The following is a 16,933-nucleotide window of genomic DNA, read 5'->3' as shown; positions in this document are numbered from 1 at the left end:
GTAATAGGTCAATGGCAGAGGCAGAATTAGAAGTCACGAGGTCCCAGCACCATGCTCCATCCACAAGATTGCTCTGTTTTCACCACAGTAAAGGGGTTGTATTTCCACTGTGACTCTCCTCAAATGCCTTGTTCTAGTAGAGCAGAAGGTGGTTTTTCCTTCCCAATCTCAGCATTTCCTCATTCATGGTGACTCCTCTGAGATATCCAAGCAGATTGTCTTGCTATTCATTTAAGGCCCAGTCCAGCTCCCACTGAAGTCAGTGGGAATCTTTCTTTTGACTTCAGTGGCAGTTAGATCGATCCATTACTTAGCAGCATATCCTGGGTTACTTCCTCCGGGAAGAACAGTTGAGAAGCTGATCGGGGAGGGACAGAGTGATGGGTCTGTGACAAGTGTTTTATATGAGGGTTGAAGTCCAAAAAAGATTCTCACTATGCTGTGACATTAGATGCTGAAAATGACAGTTGTTGCTAACTTGGCTCTTTTTCATTTTGTTTTATAATCCCCTTGCTTTTAGGGTTTGAGTCTCCTGCTGGCCTCTCACCTTCCCCATCGGCTCCACCTTGGCAGGGGCGAAGGGTTGCCAGCGCCAAACTTTGGATGTTAGAATTCTCTGCATTCTTGGAACAACAACAAGACCAAGACACGGTAAGATACAAACCTCACTCCCACTTTCCATGTATTTTTCATCTCTGGATAGCTTTAATTTACACTGGGTGTGCTCTTCAGTATGTGTCTAGCTATTTAACTATGTATTGAAGTGCCCGGTCCACTGAATTGCTCTGCATTGGCAGGGACAAATTTAGAAGCCAAGCTTGGGCAATTTAGGATCTGGTAAAAACAGATTCTCCTCCATTAAAATGTTCTAAGGCCCAAGAGACAGAATAACATGAAGCCAGTGTAGCCACTTCTACGCCATCGACTTCTGGTCTCCCCTCCTAGTGTAGTGGGCATTCTGGGCATGTGCCAGGGTGGGAGGATGTGGCCAGAACAAACTGCGCTCTGGTGATCATGAGATAGTGGAAGAATACCTGCAGAGCCATTTCAGCAGGCTAGGGGCCAGACAGCGCTTCCTGCAGTGTTTTCCTAAGAGGCCTCCCTCCCATGTACTGTTCATGCCTGTTGTGAGGTAAATGCTTTTGGGGTCCTAGGGCCCAAATGGGCTCCCTGGTTTGCCTTTGTCCAAAAGCTCCCTTGAGCTCTGTGGTTAGATGGTCCCAGCCAGTACATTCTGTTCCCATCTTTTCTGCTGTGAAGAGCACTGGGTGATAAATCTGAACCGAGACCCATCCTGTGTCACCCTAATGTCTCACACCTGTCTCCCTGCAGTATAACAAGCACCTGTTTGTTCACATTGGCCAGTCAAGCCCCAGCTACAGTGACCCCTACCTCGAGGCGGTAGACATCCGGCAGATCTATGACAAGTTCCCTGAGAAGAAAGGAGGCCTGAAGGAGCTCTTTGAAAAGGGGCCACCCAATGCCTTCTTCCTTGTCAAGTTCTGGGTAAGAGACGGAAGCTCCCAGGCAGCCCAGCTGCTCCTGCACCTTTTGCTATTTTGTGGGAAGTACCAGATACTCAGTGTTGAGTGTGTAGCTAATTCGGACCCTGCTGGCATCTGGGACTCCCCCTGAAGAGCAAAAGGCCTTATTATGACATTCTGGCTGGAGCAAGGCAAATATTTGGTGTTGCCTTCTGCAAAGTTGTAACTGACTGAACTCTTGGGAGTTTGTTTAGTAGCAGTTCAGACCAGTGGTTTAATGATTGATGTGTAAGGGAAATCCTTCTCCTCTGCAACCTTGAAGCTATCTGTTCCCTGAATCTAAATATTCAATAACTTCCCAGCGTGCACTCTATTTCCCCCTTCCTGCCCTATCTGGCTATTTCTGTGGGTTTGCATGATCTATGTACAAGTGATTTACACCACATTTACACTAGGCACAAGGCCGACCACGAGATAGGAAACATGCACCAATGAAAGTGGATTGTACAGAAAATGTGTTCTTGAAAACTGACCGCGAGGTTCTGGTAAATTGGCAGAAAACGTAAGGTTGAATCAGCCTGGCAAAATTCTACCCACTCAGTTGCCTGGATCGAATTTTTGATGGGCAAGCTCAGATTTTGCAAAAGCTGTAGCATTGTGCCATTGCATCTTGTGTATGCTGCAGGGCACAGAGGAAATAATTTGGAGACGGATGTTATTGTAGGTATTATAAGATTACAAATAATAGCAGCTTGGGGCAGTGGCAGGGCTGGATGGCTGGGAGAATCTGTAATGAGATATGGAGCCTTTCCCTTTAACATTACCACTTGCAACTCAATGCTGGATCAGTAGCGAGACTATGAGAAATGAGCTGATGGTCTTAGTCCCGTTCCTAGTGGACGCTCATCCTTCTCTCAAACTCATCATGTTAATTGTCACTAACTGACCACTTGATTGGCAGGCTCAGCAGAGACAGCAGGGAGTTCAGCAAGGAGGGTGAATGGCTTGTTTGTGAACCCCTTTGTTGTGTTTCGACTATTTTGAAGGATTTCAGTGGCATGAAGGCTGTCTGCACAGGGGGGAATTTCACCCAAGGGGACTATGTGTCGTCTCTGTGCTGGGCATGGGTGAGGCATCTCTTGATTGCAGGGCATGGACTGACATGTCCTGGTGTCTGGGGCATTCTAAATCCTGGTCTTGAATGATTTGGCATGTTGCGGAATTTGGAATGCATCGGAGAGCGCGCAGTCAGTGATACCATACGGCATTTTGGTTTCCTGGTACGTTTTTGATGCCATGGGGGCACTGTGTTTTGTTGAATCACAGAGGGAGCTTATATGTCTGGTGGTGAGTTGTGGTGGTGGCCTTCCCGTGCACCTAAAAGCAGGCACATTAACAGCCTTCAGGCATAAACATTGGGCTGCAATTCTGTCTCTGCTTATCATAAGCTAAGCAAGGTTGGGCAGGGTCAGGATCTGCAAACAGCAGTATTTATGGTTTACTGGATGTCAGTTTTGAACCAGTGTCTCAGCGTGACACTAGGGGGTACTGGGCTGCTGGAGAAGCTGTCTTGTGGATCAGATGTAAAACAGAGGTCTTGAGCACTTGTGATCATTTAAGAATCAATGGCATTTTCACAAGAGTGCAGGTGTTCACCTTGTAAAATTTCAGCTTGGTGTGAGGTAATGCATGTACGGGAGTGTAATTTCTAAAGTGCACTAACATGTTATGCATTATTTTGTCCTTGTAGACCTTGCTGGTGCACTTTAACGTAGCGCTGTTTGAAACAGTGCTGTGTTAAAGCACACTAGGGAATCTTTAGTGCACACCAGCAGGATCTACACAGACCAATTAAAGCACAGCACACTGGTGTGCTTTAGAAATCACACCTCTATAGAGCGCATTACCCCATAGTGTAGACAAGCCCCTTGATCATTACAGTCTCCATGGCTGAATATTAGAGCTAGTTGGGAAATAGATGGTGAGGGAAGAGGGTAGACTCTCTAGTGAAAAACTGAAAACAGAATTTTCAGCCAACAACATTCATTTGGAAATTCTGCCACAGTGCCTCATGGCAGTTGTAGTTCAGGTACCTCATGCCCTCTTTCTGCTCTATGTGCCAGGCTCTCTGGCCAGACTACATCTCCCATGGTGCCCTAGTGTCTTTTCTTTTGTTGAGCAACCACAGTACATCATAGGAGATGTAGTTTGACTGGGAAACCTACCCCATAGCAGAGAAGCGGGGCATGAGGGAGCAGAACTACAACTTCCATGAGGGCCTGTGGCAGCAGTTCCAAATAACCTTTTAGGTAGAGTGAGGGGTGGCCAAAATTGTTCAGGTTTTGGCAGAAAACTGAAAACTTTTTGGTTTTGGATGTTCTTTTTTTGACAAAAAGTCAAAATGTTCTGCAGAATCCAAATACCTCTTACAAAAAAAATCATTTAGTCAAAACCAATTTTTTTTTTCCTGAAAAACAGATTCAATGGAAAATTTTCAACCAATTCTGCTATGTACCCCTGCGTTTTCAACTGCACGAACAATGCAACTTCATTTCTTGTCTTAGTTGCTGTGCACTGCTAAGAAGCTACTGTATTCCTCCCCAGAGGAGGCAGCTTTTCAGTGGTGGGTAAAGCAATACCTGCATTATACTGTTGGTAAAGTCCTTTTGGATGAAAAGTGTTCTATAAAAACAAGATACTGACCAAAATTTTCAAACGTGCATGCCTAAAATTAGACCCTTAAATCCATATTTAGATACATGTCTGAGCAGATTGGTTTTCAGAGGTTCTGAGCTCCTGTTAATTTAAATGGCAGTTGCATATGGTCAGTGCCTCTCAAAGTCAAGCTACTGATTTATTAAATTCTTATTTATTCATGTAATTCTGTTGCTGTAGCACCCAGAAGCCCCAGTGATAGACCAGGGCCCTGTTGTGCTAGGTGCTGTCCAAACACAGAAGAAAACAACAGTCCCTGCCCCAACGAGCTTACAAGGATTCGATGCCTAAGTTAAACACTCAAGTTTGGGAATTTTGGCCATTATCAGCAACGGCTGGCTCTAGTGAGAGAGATCTGTGCCCATATTCATTCATTAGTTTTTTAGCTTTCAGATGTCAAACATACAATTTGTTTAAAACTCAAGCACTCCCAGCACACACACCCCTTTGATGAATTCAGCCTTTGGAGCCCGAGGGACAATGAACTGACCCTTGGTCTTGGATCGACAGCTTGTGAAGAGCGGCTCTGTGACATTTCTCCATGCTCTGAGCGCATTCCAGCACATGACAATGAATCTGAGACATTAGCCTCCCAACACATGGGCAATGGCAGCCCTGCTCTTTTCCAGTGTAACGTTATCTCTCGCACCTGTTACTTGGCTCGCCCCCTGAACCTCCTGCTACACGCATGTTTATTAATAGCACGAGGGGGGGAGGGTTCTTATGGCTTCACACGCCATTGGAATGGAGCACTCACAGTGTAAAACTTACAGGGGGTGGCGTATGAGTCCAGGGGCCACACGGAGGGGAGATGGAATGAAAGTGAGAGACCAGGAGTTCCATGTGGGCAATCGGAGTCCGGCGCTGCCCAAAGCAGCTGTCTGCAGAGGTAAACCACCTGTTGCCACTCAAGGGTTAATTTAAAGCGCACAGAGCATTCTGATTCAGAACTAGGTGCAGCTGAGGAATTGTCGAAAGGGCTGATAGACTTTTCCTAAACCGATGATAAATAAGCATAATAATCTCTTCACCTCAGCAGTAGGAAAGCCTAGAAACCAATCAAATTGTTTGGTTCTTTCTTTTCATGAAGTGAATTAAACACTCATAGAAAGGGCTGGAGGGGAGGACTGGAGGCTGAAATCCTCTGGTTTCCCACAGAACAAAGCAGCAGCACTGCACGCTTCCCCACGCACGCTGCCCTGTGTGCCTGAAATCTGGACCTGGCAGGTATTGCCTGGAGGGGATGAGAGGCCAGTTCAGTTTCTAAGTCCATTCTGTCCTTGGCCTCTCTAATTGCCATTGCAGATAGCAAACAAGGCAGCAATTAGTAATGAAGATTTTTATGATGTTTGCACCTTTCACTGAGAATGGGACTGAGAACCCCAATTAAGTTCCCATGGGCTAAGGACTCGTAGCAAGACTGCACAGACTTTTAACAGCTGTTCTATTCTAACAAGGGACTTTGTAAAAATGCACTTTCTCCAGCCAATTTGCTTGCCATGTGCGTTCAGAAGCAGAGGAATTGTTGGTTGGCAGAGGGAGCTGTGTCGAAGAGCAGGGGCAGCTGTCCTCCAGTTGTCAAAGTGGCACGGAGTCTTGCCGTCTTGTTGAACTCTTCTCTGCTCCTGGATTCCCAGATCTCGCTAGTGGCTGGAAATGCCTTCTGTCATCTTTGGTTAGCCAAAATCCGCCCCCTTTCCTCTCAGATATGGATCTAGCCATCAAGGCCCAAGTTTTACCTTCTCCAAGCCAGGCTATTGTTTTGCATGGAACCTACCATGGCGACCATCTGTAAACTGCAGCTGATGCTTATTCCATAGGCCTGCCTTCTAAGTGAGAAATATGTAACGAGTAGGGCCCTACCAAATTCACAGTCCATTCTGGTCAATTTCATGGTCATGGGATTTTTCAAATAGGGCTGGGCGCTGAAGGCAGCTGCCGCGGAGCTTCTTGCAGCTGGGTGAGGTACCCGAGAGCAGCTGTGCTGCGGATAGGGTTGCCAACTTTCTAACCGCACAAAACTGAATACCCTTGCCCTGCCCCCTGCCCCACCCATTCTCCAAGGCCCCGCCCCCCACTAACCCCATCCGCCCTCCCTCCATCGCTCACTCTCCCCCACCCTCACTCACTTTCACCAGGCTGGGGCAGGAGGTTGGTGTGGGAGGGGGTGAGGGCTCTGGCTGGGGATGTGAGCTCTGGGGTGGGGCTGGGGATGAGGGGCTTGGGGTGCAGGAGGGGTCTCTGGGCTGGGGCCGAGTGGTTTGGAGTGAGGGAAGGGGGTTTGGGGTGCAGGCTCTGGGAGGTAGTTTGGGTGCAGGGGGGCTCAGGGCTGTGGCAGAGTGTTGGGGTGTTGGAGGGGGTGTGAGGTGTGGGCTCTGGGAAGGAGTTACGGTGTGGGAGGGGTTCCAACCTGGGGCAGGGTGTTGGGGTGCAGGAAGGGATTCGGGGTGCGGACTCCGGCCGGGCAACACTTACTTCAGGTGGCTCCTGAAAGTGGCCGGCATGTCTGGCTCTTAGGCGGAGGCATGACCAGGCAGCTCTGCACACTGCCCTCCCCAGCAGGTGCCACTTCCGCAGCTCCCATTGGCCATGGTTCCCAGCCAATGGGAGCTGCAGAGCCAGTGCTTGGGTAGGGGGAGCAGAGCGCGGAGCCCCCGTGGCCGCACCTGTGCCTAGGAGTAGGACATGCCAGCCGCTTCCGGGAGCCACGCAGAGCCAGGGCAGTCAGGGAGCCTGCCTTAGCCCTGCTGCGCCGCTGACCAGACTTTTAACGGCCCAGTCAGCAGTGCTGACCGGAGCCGCCAGGGTCCCTTTTCGATTGGACGTTCCAGTCGAAAACCGGACACCTGGCAACCCTCGCTTGGGAAGAGGAAGTCCTGTCCCTCCTCAGCTCTGTTGGGACTAGCAGCTGGAGCCCAGTGCATGGTAGGAGCCCCCAGCTGGGGTGCCCCCAGCCCTGCCCTTCCCCCTTCCCTACAATAGCTAGATTTCATGGGGGAGGTCTGATTTCACAGTTTGTGACATGTTTTTCACGACTGTGAATTTGGTAGGGCCCTACTAATGAGAGCCCATCATACCAGGGCTCCACACTGCATTAGCTGTCAGCTAAATTCTGGGTCCAATTCACAGTCCCATGCCTTGCTTTCAAAGCCCCAAAGGGGAAGAGGTCTGTCTTGGAGACCACCATTTCCTCAGTGGCAATTAGCAGTGACACATTGGGTGGGGCTAATGGGACCAGAGCTAGTATCCTATCAGTGGACGGCCATCAACTGTAAATCTCACTCCCATTGGAGATCAGACTGAGCCAGAGTCCTGGCACCCTTAGGGCACAGTACAAGACCTGACTTTCTGTGCAGGCTTTTTCTGCCTGGGGTTGCAGAGGTTGAGTGATGTGCCGCAACTCTCATAGGCAGTTTTCAGCACAGCTGCTGAAAGAACCCAGATCCCTGGTATGGATGATCCATTCTTATCCACTGCGCAGTAGTGCCTCTCAAACAAGTTGCTTCAAACCTCCATATATGATTATGCATCTGGTGAAATAAGGCAAATGAAACTTGCCCACCTTTGTAAAGCCGTTGAAGATCAACAGGCAATAATTCAGTATAGACGTACAAAGCAGCTAGTATTTTTAGTCACCTTTTTCAAGTAGGGTAATGAAGGCACTGAGAGGGTAACTCACTTGCCCATTAGGCACTATGTCATGCGTTAGGGTTAGATGAAGGATGAGGAGCCAAGAAACCTAGGTTCTTGTCCCAGGTCTGACACTTATTTGCCGTGAGATCTTAAAGAAGGCTCTTAGCATTCCTGTTTCCCCATTGGTAAAGTGAGGACATTAATACCTATCCACTGAGGTTTAGTGAAGATTAATTAGCTCAATTTAAATAATAATTAGTATAATCCGCCTCCTGCTTGGAGGATCAGAGAGTCCTGCCAGGGTAAAACTAACATCTCTGTCCTAGGCCTGACGCCTGGTGCAGAGCCGGGATGGGAGAGTCACATGAGTAGGAAGGAATAGGAGAGCCTGGGGCTGTTGGGCACTAACCTTTTCCTTAGAGAAAGAAACTGCTCTAAAATGAAAAGGAGAGAGGAGGCCCCAGTGTAGCAGTGAAGCTTTCAGTTCTGCTGGAGGGGATGCTGGAAAGTCTGGACCTGGAGGGGACACGGTAGGGCTCTACACATCAGACTTGAGATCTTTACTGTCCCTGGGAACTGATTCAAACCATGTGGTAGGTAGACACAGAGTGAGTGCCTTGATCTTTCCTATCCTGCAACAAGCCCATATCTTCTCTTTCAGCTAGAGCAGTGGTTCTCAAATTGTGGGTTGGAACCCCAAAGTGGGTCGCAACCCCATTTTAATGGGGTCACCAGGACTGGCTTAGACTTGCTGGGGCCCGGGGCCAAAGCCTGAGCCCCACCTCCTGGGGCTGAAACCGAAGCCCGAGGACTTCAGCCTTGGGTGGCGGGGCTCAAGTTAAAGGCCCCCTGCCTGGTGCTGAAGCCCTTGGGCTTTGGCCCCCCTGCCCGGGGCGGCAGGGCTCGGGGGGGCTCAGGCTTCAGCTCCCCCTCATTGGGGTCATGTAGTAATTATTGTTGTCAGAAGGGGGCATAGGCGCCAACTTCTCCCGGCGCCGCTGGGTGCTTGTGCCCCCCGGCCCCGCCCTGACTCCACCCCTGCCCTGCCCTGGCCCGCCCCTTCCCCGCCCCCATTCCTACCCCCTCCCCAAAGCCCCTCCCTGGCCCCGCCTCTTCCCCGCCTCCTCCCTTGAGCGCGCCACATTCCCGCGCCTCCCCACACCCTCCCACACCTTGTTACGCCGCGAAACAGCTGTTTTGCGGCAGCAAGCGCTTGGAGGAGAAGCGGGGAAGGTGCGCTCAGGGACGGAGGCAGAGGTGAGCTGGGGTGGGGCGGGGAGTTGCCGGTGGCTGCAGAGCGCTCACCAATTTTTCCCCGTGGGTGCTCCAGCCCCGGAGCACCCACGGTGTCGGCGCCTATGGAAATGGGTCATGGTGCAATGAAGTTTGAGAACCCCTGAGCTAGAGCATCTCTTTTATAAAGTATTTTCAAACTGTACCTTAAAAACTGAAGCTCTGTTGGACATTAAAGAGCCCATGGTGCAGTAGGATTTTGTCCTGGGATCATCCTACAAAATTTCCCTTCTCCTACAATAATGTGCAGTATTTTATATGCTAGTTGGCTGTGGCCTTCAATCCCAGAGAGTTCTGAAAGTCCATGGTGTTCTGGTATATGGGCCGGGAGCTAAGTTCCCTGTAAGCTGCTCAGCAGCCTATTTAGCGCCGTGCAGGTGTTCAGGGAACCCACCCAGGGACCTGCCGTTGCTGGGGGAGGAGCGCCCTTCCCCTGGCCCCAACTTAGCCAGGCCCCCAACCTGCCGTGGCCTGGACCTTCCCCGGCCCCAATTCTACCGCGGCCTGGGCTGGTGCACCCCTGCCCTGGCCTGAACCCAGCCCCGGCCTGGACCTGCCAGGGCTGGGGGAGGGGCGCCTATCCCATGGCTCCAGCCCCAGTGCTGCCGAGGCAGGGAAAGGTGCCTCTCTCCCCCAGCCCAGGTGCTGCTGCGGGGAGAGAGAGCTGTGGGGAATCCTGTCTCCCCACCATAGCCCCAGAGCACCCTTCTGCACCCCAAACCCCTCATCTCCAGCCCCAGCCCAGAGCCCCACCCCCAGCTGGAGCCCTCAAACCCCTGCTCCCCAACCCTCTGCCCCAGCCCTGAGCCCCCTCCCACACTCCGAACCCCTCGGCCCCACCCCTGCCACATGAATTTTGTTATGTGCACCAATATGAATGTGATGTGACACTCATCACCTCCATAAGTGGTGCACATAACCAAATTCGTTCTGCACACGGGTGGGAAAAATTAGAGGGAATCTGTCCTGGAGGTTCAAAGGTGACTAACGTAGATAGGTGCCCAACTCCTATTGATTTTCAATGGGAGTTGTGTGCTTAACTGCCAAAAGCCTCTATGAAAATCCCAGCTGTAGTATGCAAAGTGCATGGGATTGAAAGGTGCTGAATATACATAAAATATCACTGGATTATAGGTGGTTACTTCATTGGGACTTGGCATATCAGGATGGTTCCCAGGAAACAGGTTTGGCTTAGGCCTGGTCTGCATTTAAAATTTGGTTTGTCATAGCTACGGAGCTCAGAGGTGTGAAAAACTCATAGCTATGCCAACCAAGCCCTGGTGCAGATGCAGCTAGGTCAGTGGAAGGATGCTTCTGTTGACCTAGCTACCATCTCTCATAGAGGTGGTTTCCTACAGCAATGGAAAAACGCTGTAGGCTGCATCTACAGTACTGGGTTATGCTGGCATAGCTACAGCGTTGTAGCTATGCCACTAGCAGTGTAGACATGGGCTTAATGTTACTGAATGGTAATGGTCCCTGCACATAAATTTACCTAGTGCCAAATAGTTTAATGTTGATTAACCAGGTGTTAAATAGATGTGAAATTCTAAGCCCTGACCTTTTCATAGGTGAGTTGCCAATTATGGAGGCACCTGTAGTGACTTCTTAGTTAAGGTTGTGTTGAGCTTTTCACTTAAAGTGTGACTGCAATCCTTCTGTTTCACCTCTCAATGATTGAATTTGTTTTCCAAATTCTACCACAATTACTGGTCAAGAGATAGTTCAGTTTTCTCTGATGATTTCTGGATAAAATGCTTGCTAATTTTTCTAGAGAAAACATTGTAAAATCTGATTTTGAAACATAACCCCACATCTTTTTTTGATCACCCATGCTACATAGCCACAAAGTCCAAAATGCACACAGTTAAGCCTGGATCCTTTACTCCTCTTGCTCAGTGGGACTACTCAGGTGTGCAAAATTACTCACATGTGTCAGTGCTTGCAGGATCAGGGCCGAGACAGCCTCACATGTTAAAGAAACAGCAGGTGAGCTAATACACTGATAAAACACCGTGCAGAATTGTATCAATTGCCACAGGAAAACCAAAGTATCCCGTTGAAAGTGTAGAACATAGATACTGACAAAGTTATTAAGATATTAGGGACAGATCCATAGCTGGTGTAAATTGGAGTCGTTCCTTTGGCTTCAGTGAAGCTATGCTGATTTACATTAGCTGAAGATCTGCCCAATCCTTTAGAGAGAAGAGACTACCGTATATACTTGATCATAAGCCGGTTCATTTATAAGCCGACCCCCCCAAGATGGAGAAGTAAAAATAGAAAATGTTTATAACCAGTTCATAAGCCGACCCTATAATTCAGGGGTCAGCAAACTTTGGCTCCCGGGCCATCAGGATAAGCCGCTGGCGGGCCGAGATGGTTTGTTTACCTCGAGCGTCCGCAGGCACAGAGGTAAACCTAAGTAAACAAAGTGTCCTGGTGCGCCAGCTGCTTGCCCTGATGGGCCGGGACAGCAACTGGTGGGGAAATTTTTTGGGGGGGAGAATCTGGGAGTCGGGGGAGTAACCCCTGTGACCACCCCCCACATGACCCCACCTCTAGCCTGAGACCGCCACACTCTCCCCATCCCATCCCTCCCCCCTTATCCGGGGAGGGCCAGGGGAGGATGTCTCTGGCCTGGCTGGAGCTGCTCCGGCAGGCTGGGCAGTGCGGCCGCAGCCTGCTCTGGCGGGCCAGACCAGGCGGCACGGCCGCAGCATGTTCCAGCGGGCTGGGCCGAGCGGCACAGCCGCAGCGTTCTCCAGTGGGCCGGGCAGCGTGGCCACAGCTTGCTCTGGGGGGGCGGGGCTGAGCGGCACGGCTGCAGCCTGCCAGCCCCGGGAGCTGCAGCTGCTTTGGAGGCTGGGGGGAGAGCAGCGTGGCCAGAAGCGGAGAGACTCTGGCCCCGCCTCTTCCCTTCTGGCTCTGCTGGCTGTGCTGCCCTCTCCTTGCTCCCTCTGTTGGGGGGAGGGGCTGTGTCCCACCTCTCCCTCTCTATACCCGTTCATAAGCCGACCCCCCCGTCTCTGGTGCTTCCCTTTTATACTAAAAAAATTTGGTTTATGAACAAGTATATACGGTATATCCTATAAAACACTGGAATCTCTCAAAATGAGACAGACCATTCTGACAATGAAATTAGTTACATAACATGTAGAAGAATAAAGAAACATTTAAAGATGCTATGTCTGTTGAAGGTTTTGGTAATAACTATGCAATTATATTGTATAATTTGAGGAATGGTGTGCGACTGTAGCCAAAAACTGTATTGCAAAGCACACTTATGTGGGGCAGAGCAATGGTTGCATATTCTTAACTCCGACATTTCTTGACTCGTGAGTGTCCAACCATGCAACCTTCCTGTTCTACTAATATAGATTTTTTTTTCACTGACTTGATCTTTGTCCACCTGGGATTGTGGCTGGAGACTATAGCTGCTAGGCTAGAATTCAGACCTGTAGTCACTGTACTTCATCAAAGCCTGCCATAAACCCATCTGTCCTTTGGTCCTGAGTATGTGCTGTGACAGATGGACAATATCCTGTAATATCCTGAATAAACCTCATGGAATTAAGATAAACTTTATTGCAGGGATGGCCAAACTTACTGATCCTCTGAGCTGCATATGATAATCTTCAGACCTTTGAGAGCCGGACCCGTCTGCCAGGGCTCGGGGCGTCAGTCCCGCTCCTGTGGAAGCCCCGAGCCCCAGCAGGCACCTCCTGAGAGGCTGAAACCCCGAGACCCCCTCCCTGTAGGGCAGAAGCCCCTAGCCCCACCACCCTGCCGCAGGGCAGAAGCCCTGAGCTCCCCCTGCCCCAGTCTGGTAGGTGGAGAATGTGTGTGTGTGTGGGGGGGCTCCATGAGCCGTACTTTAACTGTAAAAGAGCCGCGGTTTGGTCACCCCTGCTTTACTGAGTTAAGTTAGACCTCACCGAAGTAGGGTTAATACCTTTAGGGTCCATTGTATTAAAAATGCAGTGGTGTGTGTGTGGTTGTGAAATTATATGTATTTCCATGGGGAGGGTAAAGCAGGGGTGATTAGGCAAATTCACCCAGGTTGTGACATCTCCAGAGAAGCCATCTCCCTGGAAAGATGCGCATATGCTAGTTCAAACTGGATTCTCCAGGGATCGACAGACAAAGGAAGGGTTTGGGTAAATAGCCTGGTTTTAAACTGGCTCAGGGCCTTTTTCCTGTTCCAGCAAATGGACAGGACCCCTGGTCCATGGAGGGCCCCAATCCTTAGGGCAGTGGTTTGGTCCACGGAACTATGTCTCAGGGGTCCGCGAAAGACTTAGACTGAAAATTGACTGAACAGAATTCAACTATATATACTGACAATAGATTTCCAAAGGGGTCTGCAAAATGAAAAGGTTGAGAACCACTGCCTATGGGTAGGGTGGAAGGACTGGGCCTACTAAGGTCCCATAAGACTGGGCGCTTGTTTTATGCTGAAGCTGTGATGAACTTGTAACCACAAAGAAACCCCTTGGGTGGGGCTTTGAAGGACTGCTCCTGCCAAAATCTATGTTAGAGTTGGGGTTAACTCTGGTAAGCTCATTAGCATGTGTAGGGGTTCTTTTGTTGTTTCTAATATGTTTTCTTAATATGCTTTTTACCTTAAGAATAAAGTAGGCTTATTTAAGAAGTGCTGTCTGTGGTACCTTATAACTGTAAAAACAACAAGGAGTCTGGTAGCACCTTAAAGACTAACAGATTTATTTGGGCATAAGCTTTCGTGGGTAAAAACCTCACTTCAGATGCATCTGAAGAAGTGAGGTTTTTACCCACGAAAGCTTATGCCCAAATAAATCTGTTAGTCTTTAAGGTGCCACCAGACTCCTTGTTGTTTTTGTAGATACAGACTAACACGGCTACCCCCTGATACTTATAACTGTAGCAATTAGACCTGTTAACCGTCTCTGAGGAGAAAGCGAGGAGGCGTCCTTGGGCAGCCTGTCTATGCTGGGAATCACACAGTGCAGGCAGGGAGCTGTGCAGCCTGGACATACTCTGGTCAGGACTCAGGAAGGAGAGAGATGTGAGTCTCCAGAAAGGCATCGGCTGGGGACCTGGAAGCCTGTGGTGCCTTTGCTAGACCACTAAGGGGAAATACAGGGGCAGTTGCTCTGAATTTGCGACATGTGCTCTGGGAAAATGGATGGTGATTGGATTTCACTGGCTTGTTGGCTTAGCTTTCAATGGCATCACGTGTTTACCTGAGCCCAACAGTTTTCCTGAAGGCAGAAATCTCCAGGTACCCATTGCATAGAGCACATTGCAGTCTGTGCAGATGCGGAGGGAGGCAGCAGGGATGGGGCAATGGAGCTGATGGGTTAAGTGGGAAATGGAAATTGGACTTGGTGAAATAAATGGTAGTGTTGATTGCATTTCCTCCTCCTCCTTGCCCTCCATGTGCCTGAAGCAGTATGTTAACCAGCAGGGGAATTAGATTGGATTGAAATGCTGTACGTTTCTACATTGTTTCCTGCTAATGTTGTTAGTGTCACCATTGGCAAAGCGATGAATTCTTCTGTGGCGTTGGCTCCAGCATTTGGTGGGGACCAGCACCTGCTGGTCACTTGGTAGCGCAGACTCCTTGTCTGCCCCAGCCAGCTTGTGCTCCCGGGCTTCCGATTCTGGAGCTAAAATTTTAACTTCTTGGAAATGGTAATAAAGTGGCACCGCCATCTCTTGCGGGAGGCCTCAGAGAAAGATTCATATAGCATCTCTCCTGGTAGAGAAGAGATGGGACTTGTGATGAACAGGACAAGGATCTTTATTGTGGTTGCCGGACATGCAGACAGACCAGGTTCTTGGCTCTCTAACTCAGAGGTGGGCAAACTTTTTGGCCTGAGGGCCACATCAGGGTTCCAAAACTGTATGGAGGGCCGAGTAGGGAAGGCTGTGCCTCCCCAAACAGCCTGGCCCCCGCCCCCTATCTGCCCCCTCCCACTTCCCACCCCCTGACTGCCCCCTTCAGAACCCCCGACCCATCCAACCCCTCCCTGCTCCTTGTCCCCTAACTGCCCCCTCCTGGGACTACACCCCCTATCCAATCCCCCTGCTCCCAGTCCCCTGACTGCTCTGACTCCTATCCACACCCCCGCCACCTGACAGGCCCCCCGGGACTACCACACCTATCCAACCCCCCCGTCCCCTGACACCCCCAAACCTCCGCCCCATCCAACCGCCCTCTGCTCCCTGTCCCCTGACTGCCCCCCGGGACCCTCTGCCCCTTATCCCACCCCCCTGCTCCCCGCCCCCTTACCATGCCACTCAGAGCAGCAGGACTGGCAGCCACGCCGCCCAGCCGGAGCCAGCCACGCCGCCGTGCTGCCCGGCAGGAGCTTGCAGCCCCGCCACCCAGAGCGCTGGCGGCATGGCGAGCTGAGGCTGTGGGGGAGGGGGGATAGCAGGGGAGGGGCCAGGGGCTAGCCTCCCCAGCCGGGAGCTCAAGGGCTGGGCAGGACAGTCCTGCGGGTCGGATGTGGCCCGCGGGCTGTAGTTTGCCCACCTCTTCTCTAACTCCTAGCCTGACTAACACAGCCAGTGCAGCGTCTCCTATATCTGGGCCTGGCCGCAGCAGTCATGGAAGAACCTGCTGACTTTGTTGCAGTACTAAGGCTCTGTCCACACTGTGATCCCACCTTAGCTCTAGCTGTTTCAACATGGTGTAAGGAGGATGGTGATCAATTGTTCTCCGTGTCCACCATCGCCAAGGGTAGGACAAGAAATAATCAGCTTAGTTTGCAGCAAAGGAGATTTAGGTTGGATGTTAGGAAAAACTTTCCAACTGTAAAGGTAGTTAAGCCCTGGGGAGGCTGTGGGATCCCAATCCTTTGATACCAAGAAGAGGTTAGACAAACGCCTCTTAAGGACAGTCTAGGTATCTTAATCCTACCTCAGCATGGGGAGATGCACTAGCTGACCTCATGAGGTCTCTTCCTGCCGTATATTTCTGTGATTCTATGGATTTTCTTAACAGGATTCTAGCAGGTTTCTCTGACCAATGTGGCCATGGAGTTTTTTCTGAGAATCACACTAGCTGCGCTGTACAGTGGGCTCTCCCAGCATCTAGTCTAGAGCATGGTTCCATAACCAGGTTCTTGGATAAAAATCTCTGCTGGCGGTCAGGAAAACCAGGCTAGAACTGTGTTCCTAGTACACTGGTTCTAGTCGCACTGTCAACATGGCCATAGAGTCCACTGTCCCAGAAGCAGATTTTCTTCCCCATTTCCCTTAACCCTGCAGGGGGATAGTACAGATTGAACCTGCGCATAGGAATTGGAGGAAAGGTCATATAGTAAATTAGCACCTGGTCACATCAGGCACTGAGGAATTTGAGGCCCTCTGTTCTCTTATTTCATTAAGGTGAATAAACTAAATGCCTTTTTCTGTTGCTTTGTTTTTGCAAGGTATCTGTAAACTTTTCTTTTTCTTGTTCAGGATAGAATATAAGGCTAGTGTGACCCCTGGTGGTAGTGGTATAGCACCACATCTTCAAACTTAGGGCCCTAATGATAGCTTGTGCACCTAAATTAAGCCCACAAATACCTATTTCAAGACCCTAAATAGGGATTTAAGTGTCAAAATTAGAATTTAGATGCCTAACTTTAGGCACCCACATTTGAAAAGGTGTTCCATGCCCGTATTTCCTCCACTTCTTGGGCACACATGTTGATCTGCTTTGGCAGCTTGATTTCCCCTCTCCCTGACCCCCAAAAACAAAAGCCTGGGGCCAGAGGAGAACCCTTTCTTTGGGTGGTGTGTGTGATGCTGCTGACCCAAAACTAATGAGC

At 50.2% G+C, this 16,933-nt stretch overlaps 1 protein-coding gene across 1 annotated transcript in view; it reads left to right on the top strand.

Moving 5' to 3' along the window:
- The window catches only part of TEAD4 (TEA domain transcription factor 4), an 84,084-nt gene that overhangs the window by 63,068 nt on the left and 4,083 nt on the right, over positions 1-16,933 (top strand). Inside the window, exons 11-12 of the mRNA XM_026652221.1 lie at positions 521-651; positions 1,333-1,506. Coding sequence (XP_026508006.1) covers positions 521-651; positions 1,333-1,506 — 305 coding nt within the window. The remainder of the gene's footprint in view (positions 1-520; positions 652-1,332; positions 1,507-16,933) is intronic.

The sequence above is a fragment of the Terrapene carolina genome, unplaced genomic scaffold (genome assembly GCF_002925995.2).
Source record: "Terrapene carolina triunguis isolate 2854851 unplaced genomic scaffold, T_m_triunguis-2.0 Scaffold112, whole genome shotgun sequence".
In the NCBI taxonomy this organism is placed as follows: domain Eukaryota; kingdom Metazoa; phylum Chordata; order Testudines; family Emydidae; genus Terrapene; species Terrapene triunguis.
This window is presented reverse-complemented; position numbering and strand designations above follow the sequence as displayed.